The 27,410-nt window shown below is 40.0% G+C and overlaps 1 protein-coding gene across 1 annotated transcript in view; it reads right to left on the reverse strand.

The window, feature by feature from the left end:
- Positions 1-27,410, reverse strand: part of CLMN (calmin) — a 71,024-nt gene that overhangs the window by 20,582 nt on the left and 23,032 nt on the right. Inside the window, exons 3-5 of the mRNA XM_015629699.2 lie at positions 4,990-5,051; positions 2,395-2,490; positions 821-904 (exon numbers count right to left, since the gene is read on the reverse strand). Coding sequence (XP_015485185.1) covers positions 821-904; positions 2,395-2,490; positions 4,990-5,051 — 242 coding nt within the window. The remainder of the gene's footprint in view (positions 1-820; positions 905-2,394; positions 2,491-4,989; positions 5,052-27,410) is intronic.

Genomic DNA, 27,410 nt, shown 5'->3' on the forward strand with positions numbered 1-27,410 from the left:
ATACAAGGGTTTTGCACACACTGATCCCTCCTCACCCATGAAGTTTAATCTTGCTGGAGTACTTTATAGGAAATAGCCCAGTATCTGTTTTCTCTTTCTGGAAGACCTAAGTATACCATGTATACAAATTGTTATATGGCTGGGGATTCTCTTGACCCCATTTCTCTCAACAATACACAGGCCACTTCCACAGGGCTTTGGAATAAACCCATCACAGGAGAAATTAAAAAAGGAATGAAGCATTTCCAGCTACAGGGTCTGATCACACTTGGTCACGTAAAACTGTAGGAAGTGGTGCTGTGGTAGTACAACACTGACTATGAGGGAAGTTATATCCCTGTAAGGCTTTCCTGGAATTATGCATTTATATAATATTCCCAGATTTCACTTTCTCTTGCTTTTGACTGATGATCAGCTGCTGTAGCAATCAGTTTACCAGATAAATACATGATTTCTAATAGTGAAAGTATTTCTGAGAAAAGAAAGTCATCTACCATCAGTCTAACTGAAGTAATGCCACTAAGACCCAGATCACAGAAATTACTTGCATTTCTTTTTATTTTCCTTTAATATTGGATTCCTGATCCTTTAATCCCATTGAACTTTAACATATAAAATGAGCAAATAATCCTTTCTTTAGACTCCATAGGTGTTCTTGTTGTGAATTTTTATGTGGCTTTTTAGCCTTGCTGCTAAGGAAGTCACAGTCTCTTGAGCAGTACGCTCCTCTTGCACACATGCAGCACATCAGTTTAGCAACAATTGCAACAACAGCATACATCAAGAGAAAATACTAAGACCAGTCTTTGAAAATACTCACATTACTGTCCTCCAAGAACTTAAGTGCTTTGGCTATGTTGTTCAAACGAAAAATGCGATGGGTTGAAGATTTGTATTCATGCATCTAAGAAAAAGAAGTGCCACACTGGTTTTAAAACTGGTGGAATCATTCACCACATCACACAAAGCTTAAAACACTACAAGCACTTAGGCAAAATAAAGCTAAGGAAATCTATCTATGAAAAATTATTGCCATCTTTTGTGAGCAGTAAAATGTTTCAGCTATGCGATTGTAGAAAAACAGGGTTAGCAAACAGCTTTCCTGTTCTCCAGATGTTATCACTCTCTTGGACCAACCACATGGATTATTTATGTAATCACTCCCCAACCATGTTCAGTCACAGGATCAGATTTGCCTAAAAATTCATAATAACAGATTTTCTTTTGTCTTGATTTAAATGAAATGATCCTAATTAGGAAGCATGAGAAATTTTAATAGCAGGCATAGGCAGGTGGGAGAACTGAAAGGTTTCACTTTGGCAGAAATGAAAGGTTTTGCATGCCTGTCTCCCTGCAATTCCACTTTGGCACACTGTTTTTGTCCCATGTGTGCAGAAACAGCCAACAAGAAATGCAGCCAGCTGACCTTACCCCCTTCTCTCACCTCCTCCCTGACCTCCCAGAACACAGCCTAGGGTTTACTATGATGTATCTCCCCCTTCAATTCATTTCAAGCCTGGCCCTCAGTGCAATCTGTGTGAACACACATAGAGACATTGCTACTTCTGCTGCAGCTCTGCCAATGTTTTTAATACTAAAAAATATTCTTGACTCTGAATGTGTGAGCACACATTCAGGGGGCATTCCTGCTGCAGGGTATGCAGGTGGTCAGTCACTACAGAGCATCACCAGGTGCATCTGCAGTGGTGAGACAGCCGCTCCTCTTACCCAAGTGTGATAGCCACACATGTGAGAGTTCTGATGACATGACTGATGGAAAAAGAAAACATTAAAGTCAACTGGGCATTTATATTTGCACTGGGTGTTCCATTTCTGGTACGTGGAACTTTACACAGCTCTTACAAAGAAAGGAGGAGAGAAGAAGTTTCTGATTAGAAAAAGTTTGTCCTGCTGATTTAGACCGTATTAGTAAGACTAATGAAACCTGAGCCAGGATACCAGAATGAAACTCAGACCTACAGCAGGCATCAGAAGACCTACTGAGTGTCATAATGATCTTAGACAAAATAGAAACAGAACTTAGGGATTAAAAAATGATACAGCAAATAAGTGTTTTCTTGGTAATATGACTTGGGTAATCTCCAATTGGAATGTGAGAGCATTAAAGTATTAAAGCCTTAAAAACCCTCAGGGGTTGGAACGTTAACACTGATCACACACCATTTACACCTCATTATTATATATCCTTGAAATCTACAGTATAGCTCAGGACACCTGCCTGTAGCATAAAGAAATTACAACAAAGTTGCTGAAATTCTTATTATGATATGTAAGACATGGGCCCAAATTCACCCTATTCCTTGGATGTCCAGGGACTGATGCTTGTAACATACCGAGCTCCTAGGTATGTAGGTTTCCCCTCTCTGTACATACCAGCTTTTGACCCGACAGGACTTCCAGAAGTGCCATCAAAATTTTGCCATCTTGTATATCAATAAACAAGTCTTTCACTTTCAAAGGAGGCTTGCACTGTCAAGAAAAGAAACCAGGTAGTTTTTAAAGCACTACTTTTCAATAAAACACCATGATTTCAGAGAGATGGAATGAGAATTTTACAAGACATGAGATACAATTAGTAAATCATAGCCTGCTGTAAGAAAGAGCTGATTGTTCTTCACATTGGTGGGAATTCAGTCCTATGAATGTTGGAGCTAAAACTGAAATCAGATAAGGACTAATTCCACATTTTCCGTAACAGAATGTAACCCTAAATATTCTGCCTAAGAAATAACCACCCAGGGTTTGGGTGCTGATCCCTCAGACTAACACATATCCAGCAGAAGCAAGTATCACTTTGTGCAGAAATAAGACCATGATCCAGCCAGCCACAATGTCCCTTCTCATGTGAAAGACTTCTGGTGGTGCCATTCTGTCTCCCAGCATTTTCTAAGTGCTTTAGAAAGCAATTTCTTGTATTGAGTCTCTCTTTTCTTAGCAAACTCCTCCAAAGGTAACCATGTCCTTACTTCACTGTGGTGTTGGTAGATGTGTGCACTTCAAGGGCCAAATCAGCTCATCCCTTAGGGGTAGTCCCAGCAGCAGCAATTACACTCTGCTCCAGTGTCACTCACTCACATGTCCCTAAAGAGCCCAGTCTTTTCCTCTTTGGTTGGGCAACACACTTCTGTTCGATTCAGCACTGCTCCTGGCAAACTGGGACCCCGCATTTCCATTACTGGTCTTTAATCTAGCCAAGAGACTAAACAATGCTCCATGGCAGAAAGCAAAGTATCTTTCATTTCAAAATTAAATAACTTATCTGATAGACTAAAACCCAAAACTTTCTATTATTTCAGTACTTAAAGCAGGAACAAGCAGAATTCAGAAATTCAGATTACTCCCAATTATCCCATGACCAGCAGAGCCAGACTCTCTCAAGAGATGATCCAAGTCAGATCACACCAAAAATTTCCTGAAGAAGTACAAGAAGACTTCACTGCTGCCTCTGAAGAAAAGAAGCCACTGCTTCTTTGAGGATAAAGGCAGAGGCAGAAGACACCTTTTTCAGTGAGTGTCCTCAGGGAATCAGCTGTAATTAGAGACAGTTTTGGTGATTATTACTCTGTCATTGTTTATATGGTTATGTTTATTACTCTACTTCCAGGAAAAACACTAATAAAGCAGAAGGCTTTCACCCTTTCTGCAGAAAAGCATTTTTATTTGTTGAATCAGAGAGGACAAAAAATTTCTGTGCACTCCAGAGAAAGTTGACCTGCCCACAAAGGTTCTAAGACTTCAGATGCCTGGCACAGCAGAATTAACAGAACCCTACAGCCTTTTTCATTATATAATTCCTTCTGTAAATCAAAGACCTTCTTTGCAGTCACATATTTGACAACCCTTTCTGACAAGTTCCAAAACTGCAGTTAGTTTAAAGCCCTAGAGCCTGATTCACAAAGGCATCACGTAACACTGTCTTCGTTCTGAGAGGCCTTTGGGAGCAACTGCTAGTCAAAACATTTCCAACTAGCCTTATTCTGATTTTCCAGTGAGATTTGAGAGGATCTCTTTATGCCTTCAAAAACAGTCACTGCAGAGTAGCGGACTTAAGCAGCTATATACGTGATGCCTTTCTTCTAAAAATGCCTTTACTGTGTCTGAAATGCCACCACTTCTCAAGAACTACTAAACTGAGAGTCAGCTCAAACCTAGTCTCAATCTGTACTTTTTGAAATTTAGCCACACATACTAAAGCATTGTGAAGCTCAGTCACCAGTCCGAGTTCAGGCAGTGTCTAGATCAGGCAGCTGGTCTCATTCCTTGATCCTGCACTAAGCATTGCTGCTGTCTCAGTAATATTAGGATTTTTTTTTCCTCTTTTCAACCTAAACAGCAAAAAAACCATTCTCTGCATGACAGACTACTCAGGAGAGGTAGTACTTATCTACTATCAATAAGAAGAATAAATTAGGTTTAAGAGCCATATTAAGAAAAAATTTACAACTTAAAGATATGATATCCAAACATTAGTTCTCTGATGTAAGTGGATATGTGAAGATCCCATCATATTATCCCCCATAACATGACTGACAATCTTCAGATCTGGGATGAAGACAGGTTCTGAAGAACGGTTGTCTTTAGCCGTGATTACTCAGATGTTCGAACTTCCAGTTCAGGGAAGAACACAGATATCATCACCTCAGAGCCTCAACCATATTTGATTTATGTGGGTGCATTCTATGGGAAAATTCTACCCTCATGGTAACAGGCAATGTCATTAAAGATTTAAATGCACCTGAGATGCTAAATGCCAGTCAAACATTCATTGTGCCTGGAAATGAAGTTTAATTAATCCCGGAACAGGCTTTGAGCCTGTTCTCCTCATTCTCCTCTAAAGGTCCCCATATGCACAGATGTCAACTTTGTTTCACTTTGTTTCCAAAGTTTAACTACTTTTGAGGAGATACCTGCAAGCTGTCTCTGGTTGTGTCCTTGTATCCCAGTATCAAGACTGTTAGTTCATCTTACCTTTCCCAAGTGCAGGTTTATCCATCTGGTAAAGGTCCTCTTCTGTACATTTTCGCGTTCGACTAGAAATATCAGAAACAAAAAACAGCACTTAACTTTCCAGAAGAGGGAAAACTGGTAGTAAATTTCAGAAACTGTTGCACAAAAGAGTTAGAATTCATGAGAACTAGGTGAATAAAACAAATATATTCTAAATCAGGAAATATCCCATTTCAGTGTTTTATTCGATTTCTTTGCCCAGATGCAAACTATACATTTGTAGATGTATTTTAAAGACAGGAGGAAGGCATTTTTTTAGTTTTGTAATCTTCAGTGTTCAGCTTCTGAGAGGTGAACATTTATGTGCTGTGCACAACTCTCCAGTGTTGTCACCCTCTGAGCAGGCAGCTTGACCCTTCTATGTCAGTTTTAGGATTATTACTCTGACACCCTCATGCAAATTGGGCTGGCGTGGATTCCAATGCATACACAAGGAAACAGGACCAACACAACATTTTTGTCTTCATTCTTAAGAGTGGAAAAGCCTCATGAAATTCCATCTTCCAAGTCTCCTAACTAGTGCATTTAGAATCAAAATTCCAGGCCCCCAGACTGAAGAATCATTTTATTTATATTGCAATAATAGGAGTTGTTCCTCGCCAGAAGTGCTGTGCACTGGGTGCTGTATAAACAGTTTTTTGGGCCAGCTGAAGAGTTTTTAATCCCATCTGCCATTTCCTGAACCCATTTCCATAGTGAACTATGGCAAGAGTGTAAGGAGAATCATATTACTGACCAGCTTTCATTTACCTACTAATATAAAAAAGTAAACCATATATTTAATATAAATGAAGTAGACTGTCAAAGTAATATTTCACTTTAAAGACAATTATTCTCAAGAGGTTCTCAAGTTTCACTTGAATTAAGGAAATCTGGCAATTTATGAACAAAACCCATTAAAACTAGTTATATGCTAGTATTTCAATTTACTCATAGAGCATATCAAATATATTTTAAAACCATTTTGTGTTTCTTCAGCCCTACAAAAACAACTAACCTATCTACTGGGAAATCACATTCTGAAAAAGTCTGGGTTGCTTTTATTGGTCAGACTGATTACAGGCCAAGCAGTAGCTTCTGTAAATCAAATTTTTAATATTGTTCTTTTTGATCATTTTAACCAAAGGGTCAGCAGTCTCTAATCATATGTACAACTGTTTTCCTTATTTTGATGCATTGGAACAGAGCTTTTCAGCATGAAGTGTATCTGTCACTGATGTCCATTCAGGCCTTTTAAGTAGTCTTATTCCATAAAACCTGATTTTTTCCCAGATTGGTTAAAAATGTCATTACCCTTTAAGTGCTTTAGAAAACATAGAAAATGCCAAAATAATTATTGCTGTTGGCTTTTCTTTTAAAATGTCTTAGAAGAATGTGCAAAGATTTGAAACAGCTCTCTACAAATGAAACTGTAAATTATATTAGGACTCCAGAGTATCTGTAAAACACCCACAGCATTTACCACCTACAAATCCCAAAGTACAATAAACTGAGAGATGTGTCACATATTTCTTGGGCTTCGCTTTCTTCAGCACCTCAGCTTCAGAACTGGGTTTCCATGCACTCACTCCCACAGCCACGGCTGAGCAGCACAAGTGCTGTGTGTCACCCAGGGTGTAACTTCAACAATCGAGCTGTTAAAATTAACCTTTGACAGTGGGTGGAGGTTAAGCCAGAATTGTTCCCAGATATACTTTTTCTGTTCAAATACAGGTACTGGTGCAAAGGGGAAGGTAGAACAGGCAGAGGAGCTGGCAGCAGGCGACAGGGCCACCTATTAAACTTGTCTGAAATGCTGAGGAATGCTTGGATGGGCACCAGTGCCAGGCTTCAGAAAAGAAAACGGAGACCTTATCAAATGGGCTGGATATACACATTTCCAATGTCAACCAAAATCAAAAAGGAAACACAGAAAGGTTCACAGAAGCAAATACAGTGTTTTCTGGTATCATCAGAGGCTTGGTTTCTTGTCATATTTTTCACCAGTCACTTTGGCAATCTTCACTTTCAGTGTAAATAAGGATGCAAAAGAGAGCCGTGTTTATTTACAGATCACCCATAAAACTGAGCACACACTGCCTCCTAATTTTGCTGCAGAAATTCTGCCATGATGCAAATCAGGACTTGCACATATGCCTCAAAGGATGGGTGAGCCAAGCTGGTATTACTGCTTTGGGAAGCTCACACATCAAACATTAAAAAAAAGGCACATTCAGGAAAGCACTTGCATACAGACAGGTTTCTGAGATGAATTTGTCTCTATGGGAAACAGCTTCTTTCCAGGAAGAGTGATGACCCCAGAATGGGCACTATTTGATTCTGTAAAATTCTAAAGCAACAGTAACTGGAAGGGGAAGAGGAAAGGAGAGGAAATGTGTTTATAAAATCCCTAAGGCACGCAAACCCCTAATGCAGTCCATATGTTCGATGGCAGAATTAATGGGAAAAGTTCAGCGCGGGTATTTACTGATGTGTGCCTTTAACTGCTCCTCTGCTTTGGACCCCCCAGTTTCAATACAGCCCCTCTTCTCCACAATCTTTTCATTTAAGATGATTGTAGAGACTCTATAAACTTTATATAGTTTCTATAAATTAAATCAAATCTTTTTTTCTTCTTCACACCTAATATTATATAAAAGTGAAGAAAATCATTCCAGTCCAAAGTTCCTATACTTACATACATAGTTTACTAAAACTGCACTGTATTTACTGGGCAGCTAGAGAGCAATAACACTATTATAAAACAATAATTACACCCACCATATGGCTGGCCTGAACACAAATCCTACACTGGAAAAGACAGATGCCTGCTGTGAGGCTTGAATTGAAAGATGTCATGCTGGAAGGTAGTAAAAAATCAGGAATTGCCTTTTTGATTCAGCTCAGCTCAGACCTTGATATAAGAGAAAAATTATAGAGACAAATTCTGACCACTCACAGAAGCTGGGTCTTCCACATTCTTCCAGTAAGCCCAGCTACATCATGCTTTCACAGGAGGGTGTAAGAGGCAGAGTGTTTGTATCAAAATGCATGGGTAAGGCACTGAGAGGCATTAATGGCAATAATTTGAGGGAAAGAAGCCACTGGAGAAGGAAAAGCTGCAGGATTGTTAGGGTTTGGTATACCCTGTTGTATAACCCACATAGTTCTCTGCCCCACAGCTGTGTCCTAGAGGACAGCAGAACTTAGCAGGATTTGGCTCAGCCCCAGTAACAGCACCCTAGTCAGTATTCAATATTCACAAAGATATACTGCTTTGTAAAATCTTATGGCAAAGGCAACTAATTCCTCAAAGAGTAAAACGAAGCTAGTTCAAAAACCACTTGGGCAAAATTCAAGGTTAAGCTGCTAATGCACAAGGGAGTTCAGCTGCTTTCCTGTGTGGCACTATTTCCTTCCCCATCAGCCTAGAAATTCCTCCAGCATTTGCTAATGCCATTTCTCCCCCTCCCAAATCTCCTCAAAGGTCACTACTGTTTGCATCACCTGCAGGAAGCCGATCCCTAAGAGCCTCTATGTTCAACAGCAAATTGGAGATAGCAAATATTGATTTGCTGCTAAATACTATTTATTCTGTTGTTGTAGAACCAGTTATGAATAATCCTCTGAGGCACACCACCACAGGGCTGGGCACTTCAAGGAACTATGAAACATTCAAGCTGATTTGAGTAGAACTCTTGTCAGCGTGTAATTACATAGCTTCAGGAAACTGCTTGATTTGCATGTATGGATATTACTCCCAAAGCAAAGCAGGTCACTTAAATTTGCTTCCAAACCTATTAGCATTTAATCTAGGATATCATCATCAAATGACATTAAAACCCTCACAACAGGCCAAGCTGGCTTGTAGATCCACTTACAATTTACCTTCTGGACACCTTGCCAAGTTCCACTTTTATAAAAAGCACAAAATCCAGCTTCCTTCTTCTACCACAAGCTCAACCTCTGTAGATACACTCACTATGAACAAGAAGCAAGTCTTCAAGATAGAAATGCTGGTGCTGGCCATCTAACTGTGACAGAAGATGCTTAAACCACCCTTGGTTTCAGAGGCAATAACTTGCCAAGATAATTGCCCCATATTCACTTCCTAAGTACCAGCGGCCACCACAGAACCAGTTCATAATGTGCATGGCTCTGGATGTACACCAGCATTTGCCAAAGTCTTTGATCTGGAGAAAATGACAGTTCTTATTACACAAGAAAAATATATGGGAAAATGTATGATAATTAAATACTACAGCCTAACTCCAAAGTGGAACGTGGCTCAGACACCCTAAGTCTTGGGAAATGCAAATTCCTCTCCTTCTGCCTTCCTCACCTCCAAGCCCCCATTCATAGAGTTAAGCAATCAATCAGTCTCTAATGAACATACATTGAACAATCCACTTTTGAACTCCAGGCTACTAAATAAAATGAGAGCTGGATTTTCAACTGGGCTTCATGGTGTTCCTGCACCGTGATGCAGCTTAGGTATTTCTGATTACTAGGCATCATACTAACAAATCTGAATGCTCCTTTCTCTGCAAACAGTGTTCACAAAGGAAGCCAGACTGACATCCTAGAAAATGGATTTTACCTAAAATTGCTCATTTGAGATGATGATAGATGCAAGTAATTGCCTACAGGCAAATAAAGACCACGCCATTTGTTAGAGCACGTGGTCAGTCACTAGATCCAGGATGTTGACGATAGATACCGGATACTGACAACCCTAAGGAAGTACGGATCCTTGTTTGGGAGACCTTCTACCGTTCAAATACAATATGTGGGACAAAGTCCAGGTGCATGGCCCAAGGACAGAGCACATGCAAGCAACACATCTGACGTGGAGAGGATGGTTAAAGGTGTACTGTAACAAAAGTAAAAGGGGGGCGAGCAAGGGAGACTGGGTGTGGGAGAAGCAACTGACAGCAAAAGAACTGGAGAGTTTAAGATGAAATATGTAAAGCAGGGCAGGGGAAAGTGGAATTCAATGTTGCACTTTTGATTCATCTCCACACAGTTATATTAAACACATTGAACTATGAATGCTTAGAGACATAATTTCTATTATATGTTTTCACAAGAGGATGGAAAAGCAGCTCACAACATTCCTATTGTGTATATGGTGCAGTCCAGGAACACTGCTCTGTGAGCACTCAGCACTTTCACATAAAAATCTCAATATTTTAAGGGTGTGAATTTTAAAGGCATAATCAAAATATAAGGAATAACTTTAGCCAAACTGCCCACAAAATTAATTTTATAAGCTTATGAATTCCTGTGAATTCTATATTTTCCTTGTGCGTAAGAAACCCCCAAACAGCTTAGAAGATTAATATAAATTTTCTGTTTGATCTATACAGGGGTTGAAGGCTTTGTTGTGTACCATATGCCAATTTGATGTAATCTGGAGCACATGAAATATTAAATCTTAAAACCCTGGTTTTCTAAAGGAAACATTAACTACACTATATAACATGAGTCCGATCTCAAGTTACCTCTTATGAACAGGGCCTCTAAGCCCTCCAGATGAAGTTGTTAAGTTAATTGTTTGTTGAAACTGACCCATTTATTAGGGTCCTTATTAAATTTCTATGGCAGGTGTTGAAAGCTTGAGGCTTTTTCATTCCATCAAAGTTGCAGAGTCCAAGTCTTACTGGTTCAAAATTCTTTAAAACTCAGGTTGGTGCTGTAGGACATAAACATTGTAAGATTTCAAGCATTACATTTTCATTAGCTGCAGCTAAACAGGTTCCTTTTGGACTTCAGTGTCTGGTTATAGCAAAATATTTACTGCTGCAATTGGTATATTAAGATTACATACACCAGACAAATATTACAGGATGAATATGAGATTTCTAAGAAACTCTTAGTACTTCAATCCTCATAATGTCTGAGACAGATGTTTCTCTTTCCAAAGAATTAGATGAATTTACTTGTAAATTCTATTTGGCTTTGGAAGAGAAATGCTACATAAAATATTACTATTAAAGCTGATCAAAATAGCTTCCAATAAGAGGGATTTATATTTTCCCTTGAAAACTAATTTAGTAGTAGCAGATGGTAAAGATTCCCCTCCATGTACCCTTCAATTACAAAGCAAACATCTTTGTTCACATGACTCTCTATATACATGGGAAATGTTATTGAACAGAATAACAAAAATTCTCATTTACATACCAGGAAGGGAATGTCATGACACAAAATCTGACGAGGTTAAAAAAGAGAAATACAGTTCTGTTCTGAACACTGAATGAAACAGACATCAGTATTTACTGTGAAAATTGCTGGACCCAAATAAAGTATTAATTATGTTAATTTCAATGGGTTTGAAATTGATCTGAAAAATGACGTAAGTGTTGATGCAGCAAGGGATCAACAAGCTGTGCAGAGCACCTCTTGTGATTTATTACACACTGCTCAAGGACTATAATACCTCCCCTTCTGTGCATGAAAAGAAACAGGATTTGCTGTTACCAGCAATTGCCATTAGGAGAAATGCAACAACAACCAATAATGTCGTGGTTCAAGAGTTGTTCCTCGCCCAGAGTTCATGATGTTCCAGTGATGTTTGCTGCACTAATACTGGCTTCTCCAAATGGTTCACCTCCTGGGACTGCTGAAGTTTCTTGAAGGGATTGAGGCCTCCAGCTCTGCAGTGAGTAAAATATCCCACCCCTGTCATTGCTGGCATATTGAACTCTGCTTTAAAGTACAATGCTTAGCTTCAATTTCAACCTCTTGCACCTTTTCTACCTACTTGAGTATATCCAGTCAGATTCTCTACACTTGCTCAGAAATAAAATCAGGAGCACCCTTCTGAAACTAACAAAATCATTTTGCCATGCTCAGCCAGGTACCAGTTAGCCCTATCTTCTTATCAGAGAAATGGCTCTTGAATAAAGTTCACATTGACATGGTTTTACTAGCACAGACCTTTCCCACCTACATGGAGAAGTAGGTCCCATAGACAGTATTTATGTATCACTTCTAAGTGATCCATGGCAAGATCTCTATTCTCATCCTGTGGCATCTAAAATGAAAAATACATCATTCTCCAGGAACCAACCTACATCCAGAAGTAAGGACTAGTCACAGAGTACAGTCCATTCCATCTCCACTTCACATTTACCTTTATCTGTTATAGAAATCTTAAACTGTGAAGCATTCCTTATTCTTCATATTTTTTCCTTTCTAGAGAGGAAAAAAATCCTTTTGGCTGGTTAACTTTGTTGAGACATCAAAATCTGAAATGCAGTAAGATATTCTGCTATACATCAGATTTGACAACAGTGCTAAAGCCTGAATAATTTGAGATGAGCAAAGAAGCCAAACCAAACCCACATTATGTGTCAGGGTTATTTCTTGACATTCAGAATCAGATGAGAACTAGCACGTGCCCAGAGTCCCACTGTTTCCTATATTTGTCAGTTAATGCTAACAGGTTGGTGTTTAACTGTATTTTTATGCATTTGAAACCATTGTAATTAAATGTGCAAAAAGAATGTAGAAAACGCAGGTGAAGGGGACTGGCAACATGTCCACTTTCCACTGAAGAGTCTCAGGCAGTTTCCTGAGCTTCTTTAGACAGATTAGTCCTTAATATAAAATTTGAACTCTCGCTATTATTAACCAGGATCTTTAAAGCACCACAGGATGGTACAGAAAGGCTGAGAAGACAACTGCTAGAGGCATATAATCTTCTTTGGAATTTACTTGTGGGAAACTTAAAAGACAGTAGTTTCATTTTCTAAAATCAGGTAAGGAAAGACAACCACAAACGTGTCACGGAACTACCTTGCAAAAGCCCTGAAATCAAAGAATTGCTTGTTGGAGTGCCAGTGGCTTCTGGATTTCTCTTTTCTGCTTCCCCCACTGTCCTCAAACAACTCAAGATTACCCAGCCAATACATTATCTAAACCAGGGAATGCTTACAAAGCCTTCTGGACACCATAGCACTAGAAGAGGTTCAGACCTAAAACTTATTTGTATGTGTGCAGTACTGCAAGAGCAGTAATAAAAGCTTGAAAGAGTAACCCAGTGCAGGGACCACCAAAACCTACTGGTGTGCTCAAGGAATGGAGTGGGCTCGGATGAGTATGCAGAATTCAGAGCCACACTCCCTTCTGCCTCTCTGCCACTTATTCATCCTTTCAATGTCCTTTATCAAAAGCAGTAAGCAGCACAGAAGAATTAGAGTGAGGAGCATGGTATTCAGGTGAATATTAGAAACATTCATTAGATACATGAAACTCCTAAGAGCAAAAGATTGACAGATTTACAGAGATTAATATTAACTAGAGAAAAATCCTCTGGCTTTGGAGGAATAAGCAGATGCTTTGTTCATTGTGGGCCAGACACGTAATCTGAAGTAGAGGGTACAAGACTTTTTTCCCTCTCTGAGGGACAGACAGGAACACAGAAACCAAAAACAATGTAAGAGGCGGAAGGTACACTTTATAGGGTGCTGTACTGCAGTACGAGGCAACCACCATTCAAAACAGGGTGAAGACACACTGTAGGCTGCCAAAGTTAGAATAAAATGGATAAAAAGCTGAACCACAGCAGAAATCCTTTTTAAGATGCATTTTAAAAAATGCAAGAGCCTAGCAGTGACCAGTACATACTCCTGAGGAGTTCCCATTTGACTTAAATGACCTGTTGGGAGTCATTCTAGGAGGCTTCAAGAGAGCTACTCCTGCTTTTCTAGAAAGGGTGGCTGCCACAGAAGTTATAGTCAGACTGAGGATGGCAAAATTCTGAGTGTTCAGCAAGTCAATCATGCAGTCTCCCTCACAAGCCCACAAGCCTGGCCCCTCTAGCACCAACGCAGGCTTTGTGGGCAGCACAGCAGAAAGTCTGGTCCCCTCTGCACCCTGGAGAACACTGCTTTAGGTGGCACAGGGAACTGTGAGCTGCAGCTCCTGGGTACTATTCTGGGTGCTGCTATCCAGCTACCAAAAGTGAGCAGAGAAATTATTTTTCTGAAATCAGTAGCAGTCTTTCCTTTGCTCCAGCAAGCTCTAAGGCCAGGTTCTAATGTATGAACATAGTTCAGAAATAGTATTGGCACAGCTTACCAATTATTCAAAACTAGAAGGTATCACACAGAATCTTGCACTGGCTTTGGATTAAGTAACATTCAGAATTCCAGCTTTTCCTCAGTCTCCCAGAATGTGGAAATGCAGCCCTCAAGTGACTGATGCTCTTGATGGAGCTCCACATTTTTAGCTATATGCCTGAAGGCAGGTTTGAACAAATCTGCCAGGATGAAAACCCAAGGAAGAGCAATGTGTGCACGAGCTCTCTTGTTCTGAGGATCCAGCAGTAAAATAGTACCATTTTATGCCATTAAACCAATGTCATCAAAAGTCACAGCACAGTGAGCTGTAGGACACTTCATGCATCTTCAACACTGACACTGACATGCCTCCTCACTTTTCTATTAAATAGTTCACCTGTAGCTTCCAGGACAGCCACCAGCTCTCTACCTTGGTATTTTTTGCAAGTGTTTTCCAAATTTCAAATGAGAACATGGCAGGAACCATGAAAATTCACACTCTGTCCTTCACAGCTGCCATGGAACATCCACTCAGAAGGAAAGGCAAACATAAAAGAATTTGGATTTAAGTGCCAAGCAAATATTTGTGTTGTTTACGGACATTTCCAAAGACAAAATTTACCAGAGAGACATTCCTCATGTACAGTATTACCCACAGCAAGACAACCTTCTTTCAAGCAAAAACCCTGCTATTTCCCTGTTAGAGAAATAACTATGCTTTGTAGTTTGCACTGTACCTTCAACCTCATCAGCTCTGTCATCCTCCTTATCAGACTTTTCCATCCCTGGGGACAAGACATAGCAGTGTCTTCTGTTAAAAAGAAGCAAATGGGGGCAGCAAGAACTTCAGGGACCAATTATCACGCAAGCAACAAGCCCTTCCTTTAATACAATCTGCAGTGCCCATATGGCATCATCACATCTTTCCAAAAGCCAAGTTCAAAATTTAAAAAAAAAAAAAAAGCTCATAAACATGTATTTTATTGCTTTGAACTGTGTCCAGCATGCATAACAATCCCTCCTGAGATGCGTTTAAGAGATACACTTCAAAACAGGACATAATTTATTTGCTGTATTAGCTCTTACACAGAAGAAGTTAATCTGATATTCCAGAGAAAGGTGAACCTTCCATAATATATGTCATAGTCCTTAGCAAGAGGAGTAAAGGTATTTTGGCATGAGAGGGAGGGCCAGCACAAGGGAGGGTGTCAAGCCACATTTTGGCAGCAGAGGTGGCCTGTACAGCTCTGTACAGCAGCTTTGGCCCAAGAGCACTTAGATATACAAACAATATCGCATGAGCTCAGTCTTGCTCCCCACATTGCACTGCCTTGCACCTCTCACCCCAAGCCCTAACAACAGGATTCTGGTTAGTGTATGTTCCTCCTGGTTTTTTTATCCATTTACCATATCAAATCAGGAATGTTGTGCAATGGGAGTAATGCAGAGCATGAGGGCTGACAGCATTCCTGCTGCTGTAGGAGTGCTCTAATCACTCAGCTTCTGTTCTGCCTCTTTTTCCTCTCTCTGACAGGCACAATTTCAGCCCAGAGGAATGTTGGTATGTGTAGGATATGGTTAATAGGTGATACCTCCACCTTCTTTAGGCCTTCAGCTGCCTTTAGAGCTGGAACATGCATGCTCTCCAACAGGAAAAAATCAGTACCTTAGCCTCCATTTTTCTACAACCATAGAAAATGAGATGGACGGACGGACGGATGGATGGATGGATGGATGGATGGATGGAAGGAAGGAAGGAAGGAAGGAAGGAAGGAAGGAAGAGGACACCTCTGTGTCCTGGAGTGAGTAATCCTGCTGTCAGGATTACTCACTCCAGTTCCTTATGGCATTGCATAAGGAGCTGGACAATCCAGTAAAACAGGAAAGGACACCAAAAGCATAAGGAAGGCTGTGCTGCACACAGACCCTGATGCCTGAACACCTTGTCCCCAACACTGAGATCAGGTGAGCTCGTACAAACACGGCCACTGGCACTGTGGGTGAAGGGGATGACAAAATTTCCCCACTCAGGCCCTGTCTATGCTCAGACCTAGAGATTTCAAAGCTGTTTTAAGACTGTTTGTATATGACCTGTACAAGATTCTTTTATAAGAAGCCCAGGTATCTCACAGAGCTGTGTTAGAGCCAGGACAGAGCCATTCTACCTTTGCATGGTGCTTTCAGCTGAGAAGCTTTTGCAAATGGTCATGGTCCAGTGCAGCAATCAGTGCCTTGCCCAGCTCATGCCATCCAGCAACTGCTTAGTTTTGAGAGTCTGGTTTTCAGCTGAGAAGCTTAACTCTTGTGAGGAATTTCTACTCTTTACAGCTGTATGAAATGATTTAAAACAAATTAAACATTTCAGAAATATGAGATATGACTCATGGATTTTGAGAGCCAGAGTTCACATATCCCCATTGTGTGTCATTTTGAGATCATGGAAAGACATTATTAAGTATTCCAAGGACTCTGGCAGGCTTGAAGTGTGCATGGCAATGCACATCAAAGCACCATCAAAGTACTTGCAGCATCCATAGTACAAGCAAAGCCAGACCAGAGAATTGAGTAATCATGACTAAAACATGATCATACAGTCAGCTCCCCTCAGGATCAGAAACACAATGAAATCTTCATAGAGAAAAAAAAAAAAAAATCAGGACTGCAACAACCTGATTGCAGCCTCTTGCATGGCAACAGGGAAACACCAGGTCTTTAAGCAAAAGATGCTACTTTGAAACTGAGGTATTATTAAAAAATATAAAATTACTCCAAATGCAAAACAGCATTTGGACTCTGCTACAAAATATTGCTAAGAAGGTCATGGATACCAGAGTACGACCTATATCAAAAAATCCTATGCAAAGTATGTCAAGGAGAAGGCTCAGAATCTTAAATGCCAGGGGGAATTCCTTTAAGGCCCTGGGTAAATTTTCCTGCTCTGTGTTTCTCATCTGTAACAGTGCAATCATTCACACTTTGAAGCCAACTTGAAATTGAACCCACAAACACTAACTGCAAAGCGAGGCCTTAATGTTTAGAAAATAAGGAATTACTAAGATGAATTTCATGATTCATCTATCCAACAATACCAAAACTGCTGATCAATAACATCATTTGCACAGCCAAGGAAGGAATGCCAACAGGACTTGATACAACAGCGTGCCTCTCTTGTGCTAGCTTTACTTGTACCTGAATATTGGCACTGATGCAGTAGAGTGTTAAAGACAGAAACACCTTTTACCTACTAACTCCAGAAGTTACTGATACTGGAGGTAACAGAGGAGAAAATGTTACAACTAAGCTTCATCAGCAGGCCATTCTTCCTTTGCTCATCAACATGACATTCCTAAGAAAGTCACCAGAAGAGTCAGGATAGGAATTTTGTTTTAGTGTAACTTCCCAGACACTTTTAATGGCTACTCTTTAGTTTATTTTTTCCATTAATAATTATGACTGCAATTTAGCTGTAGGAATAGCTTTGAAAATATACCTTCTCCATTTCAATTTATTTCTACAGCTGCAGAATTACATTGTTTAACTTTTCTTTCTTAAGTAGATTTCCTTTGGCTTTGACTCCCATTTAATAAAGTGACGAGTTTACTGAAAACAGCCTTTGCAGTTTCAGTGGATTAATAGGGTAAAGCCTAACTTGATTGAAAAATAACTTTGCTCCATGTTGCTTTACTGCCAGTCAGCTCACACTATTGCCTACAGCTGTGTCTGGCTGACAGACCAGTAATTTCACTTTTTGTTTGTTTTCAAATGGTCAGCAACAGCAGCACCAAAAACATGAACACTCTACATTTTTTGTGGTGTGTGCAGAGTAGGTGGGAATCCTCTAAGTGGAGACACATTGTCAGAATAGGGCTTTGCTGTTCTGCTGGAGATCAGCAGCTGATAAAAGCAAAGAAAGCGTGTATGGACCAAAGACAGCAATATAATTACTTACAATTCTATGCCAGATGAAACACGTGGGTGGCAATTAAGTACAAAAAGCTTGTCAGAAATCCCTAAGCACATAATTTAATCAGGATTTGATGCTATGACACCACAACATGCTGCACACCTCCTTAAGGTCTGCAGAGCCTTCATTCCTCACTCATCTCACTGCATCCTGCAGCATTCTGGACACAGCTGTGCCCCACAAAGGCTCTTCCTTGGCAGCACCCACACCCCAAGACAGGCATCAGGATTTAGCTTTCGTCTTCTAAAACAAATAGATTTAATCTGTGGATCATTTCATTTTAAATAAAATAATAAAAAGCAGGCCTCTGTTCTTTCAGCATCGAAAAGGTTTAATTTTATAGCTTTTTTTGGTAGGATGGTCACATTAAACCTCACACGTGTAAGCAAAGAAAGACACTTTGACATTAACAGATGAGAAGAATGGACCATGGGTCATTCAAATTCCAAGGACAAATCTTGTCTGCCTCTCCTACCTTGTCCAGAAAATTAAAATTGGAGATAACTGGTGACTTTTACAAATTCCAGTATTGGCTCATATGTCTCTGCTGGAAAAACAACAATCAATTGATTTACTTCTATGATCACTAAATGTAAGATTTTAAAGCTTAATTATCTAAATCCTTCCACTTAGACACTTTCAGACAACTCTCTCTATCAAAAAAAAAATAATTATAAAGATATAATCAGGTATAGAAGTACAATTATATAGCAAAGGACATATCTTTGTCACAGACAATATGAAGGGAAATAAAAACTTTGAGTTTATGAACAGATTAAAATTTACAAAATAATGACAAAAAGTACTTAGAAAGTTCACAGCATTTACAATTTCAACAGAGATCTCCTTGCATAAAGAACATAAACTTTTTGTTTTTCCAAGTGAGATACAGCAGTCTTCTAGAGAACTTTGCTAGTAAGGAAGCTGCCAAGAGGTTAAGAGATGAAATCATCTGATTTCAGAAGAAATTGCCAGGCAAAGGAAAAACTTTCTGCTGGTATAAACTGACCCTTTTCCTCTGGATTTTTAGACACTTATAAAATTGATCCATGCAATTTCAGGGTGAACCACAAGCAATTATCACTATACTGATTTTACAAACAAGTTACATTTGATTGATTTGTATGATGTCATATAAGAAGCCAAGTTACATCTTGAAACTTGCTCTTTTAAATCACACTTTGCATGGTATGCAAGGATATGCTTAGAAAGCAATGATTTGATTTGAGTTGCTATGCAAGAGATGGATCTTTGAAATGCAGCTTGTGTGGGCCCTTTTCTTAATGAAATCCACTGAGATACTGAACTCCACAGTTAAAATAGGTTTTGCCATACAGGTTTGAAGCGAATGAATTTGGAGCAGAATGTACTTGCTATAAAAAGTAAGGGGAAAAAAAAGTCTTCAAACTTAACATTTGTCCCAAGAGTCACATAAAATTTCATATCTCAGGGTTGTCTTCCAGGGAAACTAATGTTTCCCTGGAAACATGTTTCTAAATACAGTTGCTCCACTCATATCTTGTACTAACAGTTTGTTCTTCAAGTACAGAGATGGGCTAATCAATGCTGAGTTAGTATCCCTCAAACTTGCCCACCAGTCAAATCCCACAGTTTCTCAGGATTCACCTATTTTTAATAACATAACAACATTATGTAACAAACCTAACCTATGGTTCAAGTTACTTCCAAAAGTAAATGCATGCAAGTCCTCATCTCATACTTTAGCCCTAAAACGTTTTTAACCTCTGGCATAAAAATAGAGATGCACTGTTAATTGCTCCTCAAGCCTGAGACAGCTGGTGCTCAGCCAGAGGCATTCCAGGAAAGAGACTGTATCCTGACTGTCATCATATATGACATATCCATGACTATCATGCCTGGCACACTGGAGCACCAAACACAGTGAGATCCAGAGATGTTCCAGTTAAGCCAGGATGAATTACATATTTTGAGTGGAGGAAATTTTTGAAGTCACTGTGGTGTGTAGTTTCAGGAGGAGGAAATCTATGAAGTCACCATGGCGTGTGGCTTCCCTCCTTACCCAGGCCCTAATGTAAGCATTAGTCTTTTTCCTCATGGATAAAGCATAAATGCTGGTGAATATTTCACTTTGAGAGTGCAAGAAGAAGGAGCTGCATTTTCCAGCACTCCTTCTGGTTACCCTGCATTGAACTTCTTGCCAATATCCACCTACTAGTGCTGGTCCTGGCATGTTTCCTAACAAGATCTCCAAGCTGCAGTGGGTTTGGCAGAGTGTAATTGCTGTCTTGTGTCTCTGCCCAGGAAGAGCTGGCTCTGAAAAAAAGTCGATGGGTGATAGCAGCCTTTGCCCTGTCATCTTTATGCTTTACCAGAACAGAGGTGCTGGAACATGTCATGCTAATCTCTTGTGACTACTTACCTGGCAGATGGATACTTTTGGTGACAAAAAATTCTTTTATCTTTTGATACAAGAGTGGTGGCAAGAGTAAGATTATTTGATCTCAAGAAACAAAGACTTAGGATTTGACAGATTATTTTTTTCTCTTTGCATGAAGTGTCTCATGAGTGGCACTGAGAGACTAATTCGCTGTCATTCCTAGCAAAAGAACTAAGGAACATCAAATGAAAACACCAGGGCACAAGTTTAAAACCAAAACTAAGGGAATTGTCTCTTGACACAGTTGTGCTATGTCAAGAGCCTTTCAGTCAATTTTACTGGTAAAAACTAACACACCTTGTTAAAGTCAACTGTTTTAACAAATTACTTTATTAACTTTAAATGTACTAATCTATTTATAAATCAGCTGGCCTTGCTAAACTAGCTGTCTGTTAATAAAACAGCCATGAAAAATTTCTCAAGCATATGTCTTAGACAGTGTAGCTATCACAGAGCCCATGGGTGGGAGACAAGTATTGTCATCCCAAGCTGGACACACAGAAAAACCCCTACAGTAAGCATAAGAACCAAAGTAAATAAATAGGTCTCCTGTCATACCCTGAAGGTTGCCACCTCCCAGTGCTTGCCAAGGAAAGCACATTCCAGATATGGGGCCCTTCCTGACTACCACAATTACTCCCAGAAGCAGGTCTAATCCATCAGTCTCTAGATCTCTATGGGAAATCAAAAGCCAGAGAAGAAAGTCAGGAAAGTAGCACAAAATTATTCTCAGGTCACCACAGAGAATATTTTTAAAACAAAAACAGTCTGCTCAATGTGGACTAGAAGCAAAGAAAAGTTACTTCTTCTTAGCCTCATACTGAGCACTATTTCACTGATGCCAACATTCTCTGGAGATTTATTTCTCCATCCCCTTGCAGATCTGTTTATCTTAGCATGACCCCTAGCTCCTGGAGATCAGAAAATGACATTTCTGCCTGCTTTCCCATCCTTCATCAGGAGAGGTTTTTTGTAGTGAAGCAGGTTTGCTGAGCAGCTAGGGATACAGAAAATGCTACTAATAAGGGTTTTCCTAACAATGCAACTGCTTGACAGACAAGCTCACCATTGTATTTACTTGCTTTAAAAAGGAAACACTACAATATCAACTGAGTGTTTCTAAAGAAACCTGCTGCTTCCAGGCACGTCAGCATCTACTGTCCAATGTTCTTGCCTTTGGCCTGTAAGAGCATCCTGGCAGTTTTGGAATAAGCTCTGGTCAGAGAAGTCAGTCAGAGACAAAAAGAAAGAATTTTAAGCAAAGAATTTGATAAATTCTGTGGGTGTGGTGATATATGAGAATGCACCTTCAATTCAAAGCATCTCATTGCTGCCTCTGTTCTCTTTTCTCAGATGGAAAAAAAGAGAGGTTTCTTAACTGGCATTTTTTTCAGGAATTGCACCTGGAGCAAAAGAGAATACCACAGTTATCATAAAGGACTCTGTGTTCTTACTGAGGAAGCAGCTCAGTCCCCAAGCACTGCAACTGCTCATGACCTATGCACATGGTGCATATCCAAGCACTTTTCCCACAGAGCCACCTGTGCTGCACTCTCAAGGACACTTTCCCTTCAGTCTGCCTGCCACCCCTTGCAGTTCCTGGGCAGGAACTTCTCACCCTGCAGTCCTTAAACCTCAAATGTTCTGCACTGGTCTAGCCACACTCATCAGCAGTTTCTTATGGCTTGGAGACTTTGTATTCACTTCAGACTAAGAGGTGAGAAGATAGAATTGTTTTGCATTAAGGAATGCTATGAGCAAGCCAATTTTGGAGAAGACCTTTCTTTCAAAAGTGTATAGTTTCCCAAGTTGCAACATGGATCAATGAGAAGCTGATGGCCAATTATAGCACGCCTAAATTTTTACCTTTAGTTTGGAAGTAGCAACTCATGCTTTACCTTTACATGCCCTTCTGGTTCTTGTTTGAAATTGTACAAAAATGTCCCTGAAACCACGTTACACTGTCTGCAGCTGTCTATACTGAAGAGGTTCACAGGTGTTCGAACTAGCTCTGCACACCAGTATGATCATTCTGGGTGAATGCTCATTCCAGTGAAACCCTCTGCCCTGAATGGAGTTGGTGGTATGAGTAGTATCAGATATAAGTCCTTGGAAATGGATCATTTTTATCCTATACTCTGGTGCTTTAGAGAAAAAAGGGATTTCCTTCCTCATTACAGGCCCGGTGAAGCCTAATTCAAACCCACATGTCCTCTGGGTGCCCGTTTGCAGATGCACATCCTTGTGCTCCACACAGCTCCTGTCAGCGTCCCACATCATAGTCCCAGATCTGTACCCTGCTGCCAATTCTTCTCAAAGCTGCAGAGGTGCTCACAGGTAGCCCAATTCTGTCGAGATGATCCCCATTTGCTGGATCACCTGTGCAGCCACAGCCACGGCAGGAGCTCCCGGGGCGCAGCAGCAAAGCGGCCCCAGGAGCAGCAATGCCATGGCTGGAGCACCAGCCTGCCCGGCACCCCAGAGCCTGCAGGCACCAGGGCTGCCCCACAGCACTTCTGGGGCATGGGGGGAACTGCCTCCTCCTCCTTTGCCCCAACCTGCAAGGAGTTTTACTCCATACTTCGCATGCCACCATCTAACATATGCACACTGGATAAGATGCTACTTTTTCTGTCTTCATTAATCTCTTCGAGTTCCTTTAATTGCAGCCTGGAAGCTTTTTCCAGACTAGTGGCTGGCATTATTTCATCCTTTCCCCAAAGAGTTCATCTGCCTTTGCAATTTACAGGCATTTCTCTAGGGCTGAATTTCAATTTTTCTTGGGATATGGAGTCATGCGTTCCACAGATTATCCCACCACCATCCATCCTCCTTCTGCTTCTTGAGTCAAGTCAGAAAAAAAACACAATATGCATACTTCTCTCTCCCCAAAAAGTAAATTCTATCCCATTAAAAATTGATGCAGCATGTACTTCAAACAGCAGAAATAAATCCTGCAGATTCACCAGCTTGTTATTCTTTCCCCCATGTTACCACTAGACAAAAACACTAAGCAAGGTTTCTAATTTTTTTTTCCTATGGTCCTCTCTGCACTCAGGTTCTGTACCTTTTCCATATGCAAGCAAGAATTATTTGCCAAGGAGCCCCTTTTTCCAGGTTATTTCTGCTGGATGTACAGCCCTTCTAGTTATTGTTACTTCGCTTTCCTGTTCTATTCTTTACTTGTTAAATTATTTGATTCTATTACACATATCAAGTACCAGAAAATATAATGTTGCAGAAAAGACCAGAAAAAGCTGGTATCAGAAACACCTCAGTTAATTCCAAGACCAGCTGGTCTTGTGTATCACTACATGCACACAGACTCTTGTGGGGCTCTCCAAATTCCTCCCTCTGTAACCCAAGTTTCTTCCTCAAATTTGAATGCAAACTGCTCCATGCTGCTTTTCAGCAGTTCTTGTTTCCTCATAAACATGCTACATCTCTGTCTCTTCTCCAGGTTTGATAATTTGACCTTCAGTAGGAACATTTTGAGGAGCAAGGGAAAAATGTAGGTGTAAATCACAGGCACTTTCATTTTTACTTCATGCATATGAAAGGCAGATGGAAAACCAAGTACAGCAGACCAATATTGTAAATAATTCAGGGACATGAAAGGTTCCTCTACAGAAGCATCATTATGTTTTAAACTGCTTTCAGCTTAAATGTTTTCTACAATTAGGAAACAGCTGCGCAGGCCACTTCCTTATAAAAGCGTCACTCCCATCAATAAGCAGAGTGTTGCTCAGCTGGCTAAATGCTATTTGTTAGGATTTCCAAAAGGACCACTGACTCCTGTTGTATAATTTGGGTACGACTCCTTAATAAGATTCATCAGCAGCTCAGAGCTTGTGGGAAGTGTGCAAGTGTGATACATCAAAAAGAACCATGCAACTGCAGTGTGATAGAAAATAACACTTTCCATGCCAAAAGGATTCTGGGTGAAAGAAAGGAAGGAAGAAAGAAAAGGAAGGATTTATGCACCTTATTAAGTAAATATCAGTCTGTAGATTTTATCTTTGGAGTAATGTCAACATCTCAGATATTTTTGTAGCAACAAAGACGACTATCCAATTCAATTCACTGAAGCATTAAGCTTCTGTAAGTTTTGGTTAAAGTTACACTGAGCTGACAATTGTTTTTTTGAAAATGAAAGTGTACTGAGTTTTACTGAATCATAATCCATCATATCTGTTGATTTTCTTAAAGTAGTTCATTCTCTCTGCCTATCAGAATGAACTTTTTTATTACAAACCTCCAAATATAATACTGTTACGTGCAAAATATCCTTAAACTGTGAGTAGGATATAAAACCCACAGCCACACCTGCAGAGAGACACCTGAGGCTGCTCTCCTGTCACAGAAGCAGGAAAACGATAGGGAGGTGCCACAGGGAGACTGGTGGTGCTCACAGGAAAGAACAGATATGCCGGTGCACCTCTGGAGCTGAAAGCATTATTTGAAGATTTCAGGTCCCCTGCATGTTAGGAGCCCAAGCAATATACCTGTTGCCTAGCAAACCATTGAAATTACTCACTGGGTATTTCTTTGGTAAGTTGCCAGTGTTTTCTGGATGTTTATTTAATTTTTTTAAATGGAATGACTTTCATCATCTTCTATTCCTTTGTCAGTTTCGTTTTTATGCTGCATTCTGAAACAGCTGAAGTACTTGCTTAAAGCTTTCAGAAAAATGCACTCCTACCCTTTCAAAAAATGTCATTTTTAAACATTATTGATGTTCCAAGACTCGTGACAAGAAACACAATTAAAGCCACCGTGATTTTCCCCATATGTGTTCAATTTCTCTATTTCCCACCATAGCTTGGATCCCAAGGGTAGGTTATGCAATTTTCCCAGAAAATCATTTAAAAAGATACTTTTAATACTGGGTTGAGGCTGTTTTCCCTAGCCAAGAGTTTGCCTCCTAAAACCTTTGCAAAGCAAAGTCAATTTTTAGTTCATTTTCATTATCTTCAGAGATAAACATAATAACTTAATAACATAAGCAGCAAAGAACAACACTGTAGTTCAACAGTACAGTAAATCCATCCTAAAGCTTGTTGGAACCAATTTTTTTAAAGCCCACATCATACAAAATGCTGAACTAATACAATCTTAACCTAGCAGCTTTATTATGTAAAAAAGTTGGAAGTTAACTCAGTATCTCAAAGTTTTGGATCACACCAGTTATAGTCTAGTGTTCTGCAGCCAGCAGGTCAGTGCAGAGATGTCAAACTCTTCACTGCACATTCTGGCAAGTGCAGCTGAGAAGTAAATGTGAGCCCACGTGTGATCTCCATTACCTTCACATTGTTTTACTGTACAGTAACAACATATAATCAATATTCACAGCAATGGGCTAGGTAGTGTTAAAGTAACTCCTGGTTTTAATGAGCTGGGGCAGTAGGATGCACTTCCCTCATGAGTTAAGTTGTCACTTGCATCCTGGCACCCACCGAAAGGAGGGAAACACTTCATGACAAGTCTGCTCTTGGCTCAGCTTGTATTTTAGCATAGCCAGTTGCAATCCAACCCAGGAGAGCCTCAGACCTCCTTTAACACACTGAGAGGACCTGAATTCACAGCAAGAGCAGATTCTGCCTGTCCCATTTTACCTTCAATTCCTTCCCCATGAGGGTCTGGAAGCAAACTAAAGCCCTTATGCCTAGAAATAGGGTGGCTGTGGAATGCCTGGATCAGAGCTTATTTGCAAGAGAAGGGATATTCTCATAGTCTTCAAAAGCAAAAAAAGTTTTGTTTGCTACTTTTAATGTGACTGTTGTATTTGAATATGTTTCTAACTCAATCACGTAATTTGTTATAGCCTATTCTTTGAAACTGAGGTTGTAACTAAAATATTACTACTATTTTAACTTAGAAGTGTTCATGTACTTGTATTCAAATCTCCATCCTAGGAAGCAATCAGAAGCAGAAATGCCTGCCTACAACAGGCTTCATCAGCCACATAGCATGTATCCCATGATAGAGCTACAAGTCTGCAGTACCCCATCAGGTAGAAAAGATCCAGAATGACAATTGACTTTCTTCTTCATCCTTTAGTGCTACATGACTAAACGTGACGTGTAGTGCCGCATCTGTTTTTCCCTACCTTTATCACGGATTCATGGTTTACATACCCAATGAGAGCATGCAGGCAGCTCTTGTGCAAAGATTTGCCTAATGTTCTTCATCAGCTCAAATGGCTGGGAGTGGTGGATAGGGAAGAGCTGTCTAAATCCTTCTGTAATTCTATGGGAAACCAGATGCAGGATTTGATGCCAGCTAAAGTTAACCTGATGGACAAAAGGGTTTATTTTAACTTGGTCACTCGATCCAATTCACTGCACAGTCACACAAACACTTGTGTCTGTATGAGCCAAGAGGGAAAAGGGTGTGTGTTATAGCTCTGCCTGTCTTGGCAGGAGCACTGGCTTATTTCTATTTAAACTGTATGTAAAAGTATGTCTTAACAGCCCTTGAGCCATTTTATTTAGTCTCTTGAGTCACACATACATCACACAGATTTTGCTGCTGTCCAGACTGGAGACACTTCATAAACAAAGCATGAGTCCTCCTACAGGAGGAAAATTATGGCATGTCTAACAAAATACTCACTGACCCAATGACTGCATACAATGGTTGTATTTTCAGAAATAGTTGCAGTTTGGTAGTGAAAGCAAAGGGCTGCTGAGGTATGCCACCAACATGAGTGAAGAAAACAAATGATTTTTTTTTTCATGCCCTAGTCTCCCAACCTTCCATAAGCATTTTGCAAGGTCTCGGGATGAGAACTAACATTTTGATTGTGTGTCTATGAAAAAAAGCAGCTAACAAAACCTTTAGATTCTCAAGATTCTTAAAAGCATTCAAAAATGTAACATAGAGGTGTGAAAAAAAGGTATGTGTAATGTCTGTCAACAGGTTGACTGTCCACTCTCTCCTGTGTATTTGC

Source organism: Parus major, chromosome 5 (assembly GCF_001522545.3).
Source record: "Parus major isolate Abel chromosome 5, Parus_major1.1, whole genome shotgun sequence".
Taxonomy (NCBI): Eukaryota; Metazoa; Chordata; class Aves; order Passeriformes; family Paridae; genus Parus; species Parus major.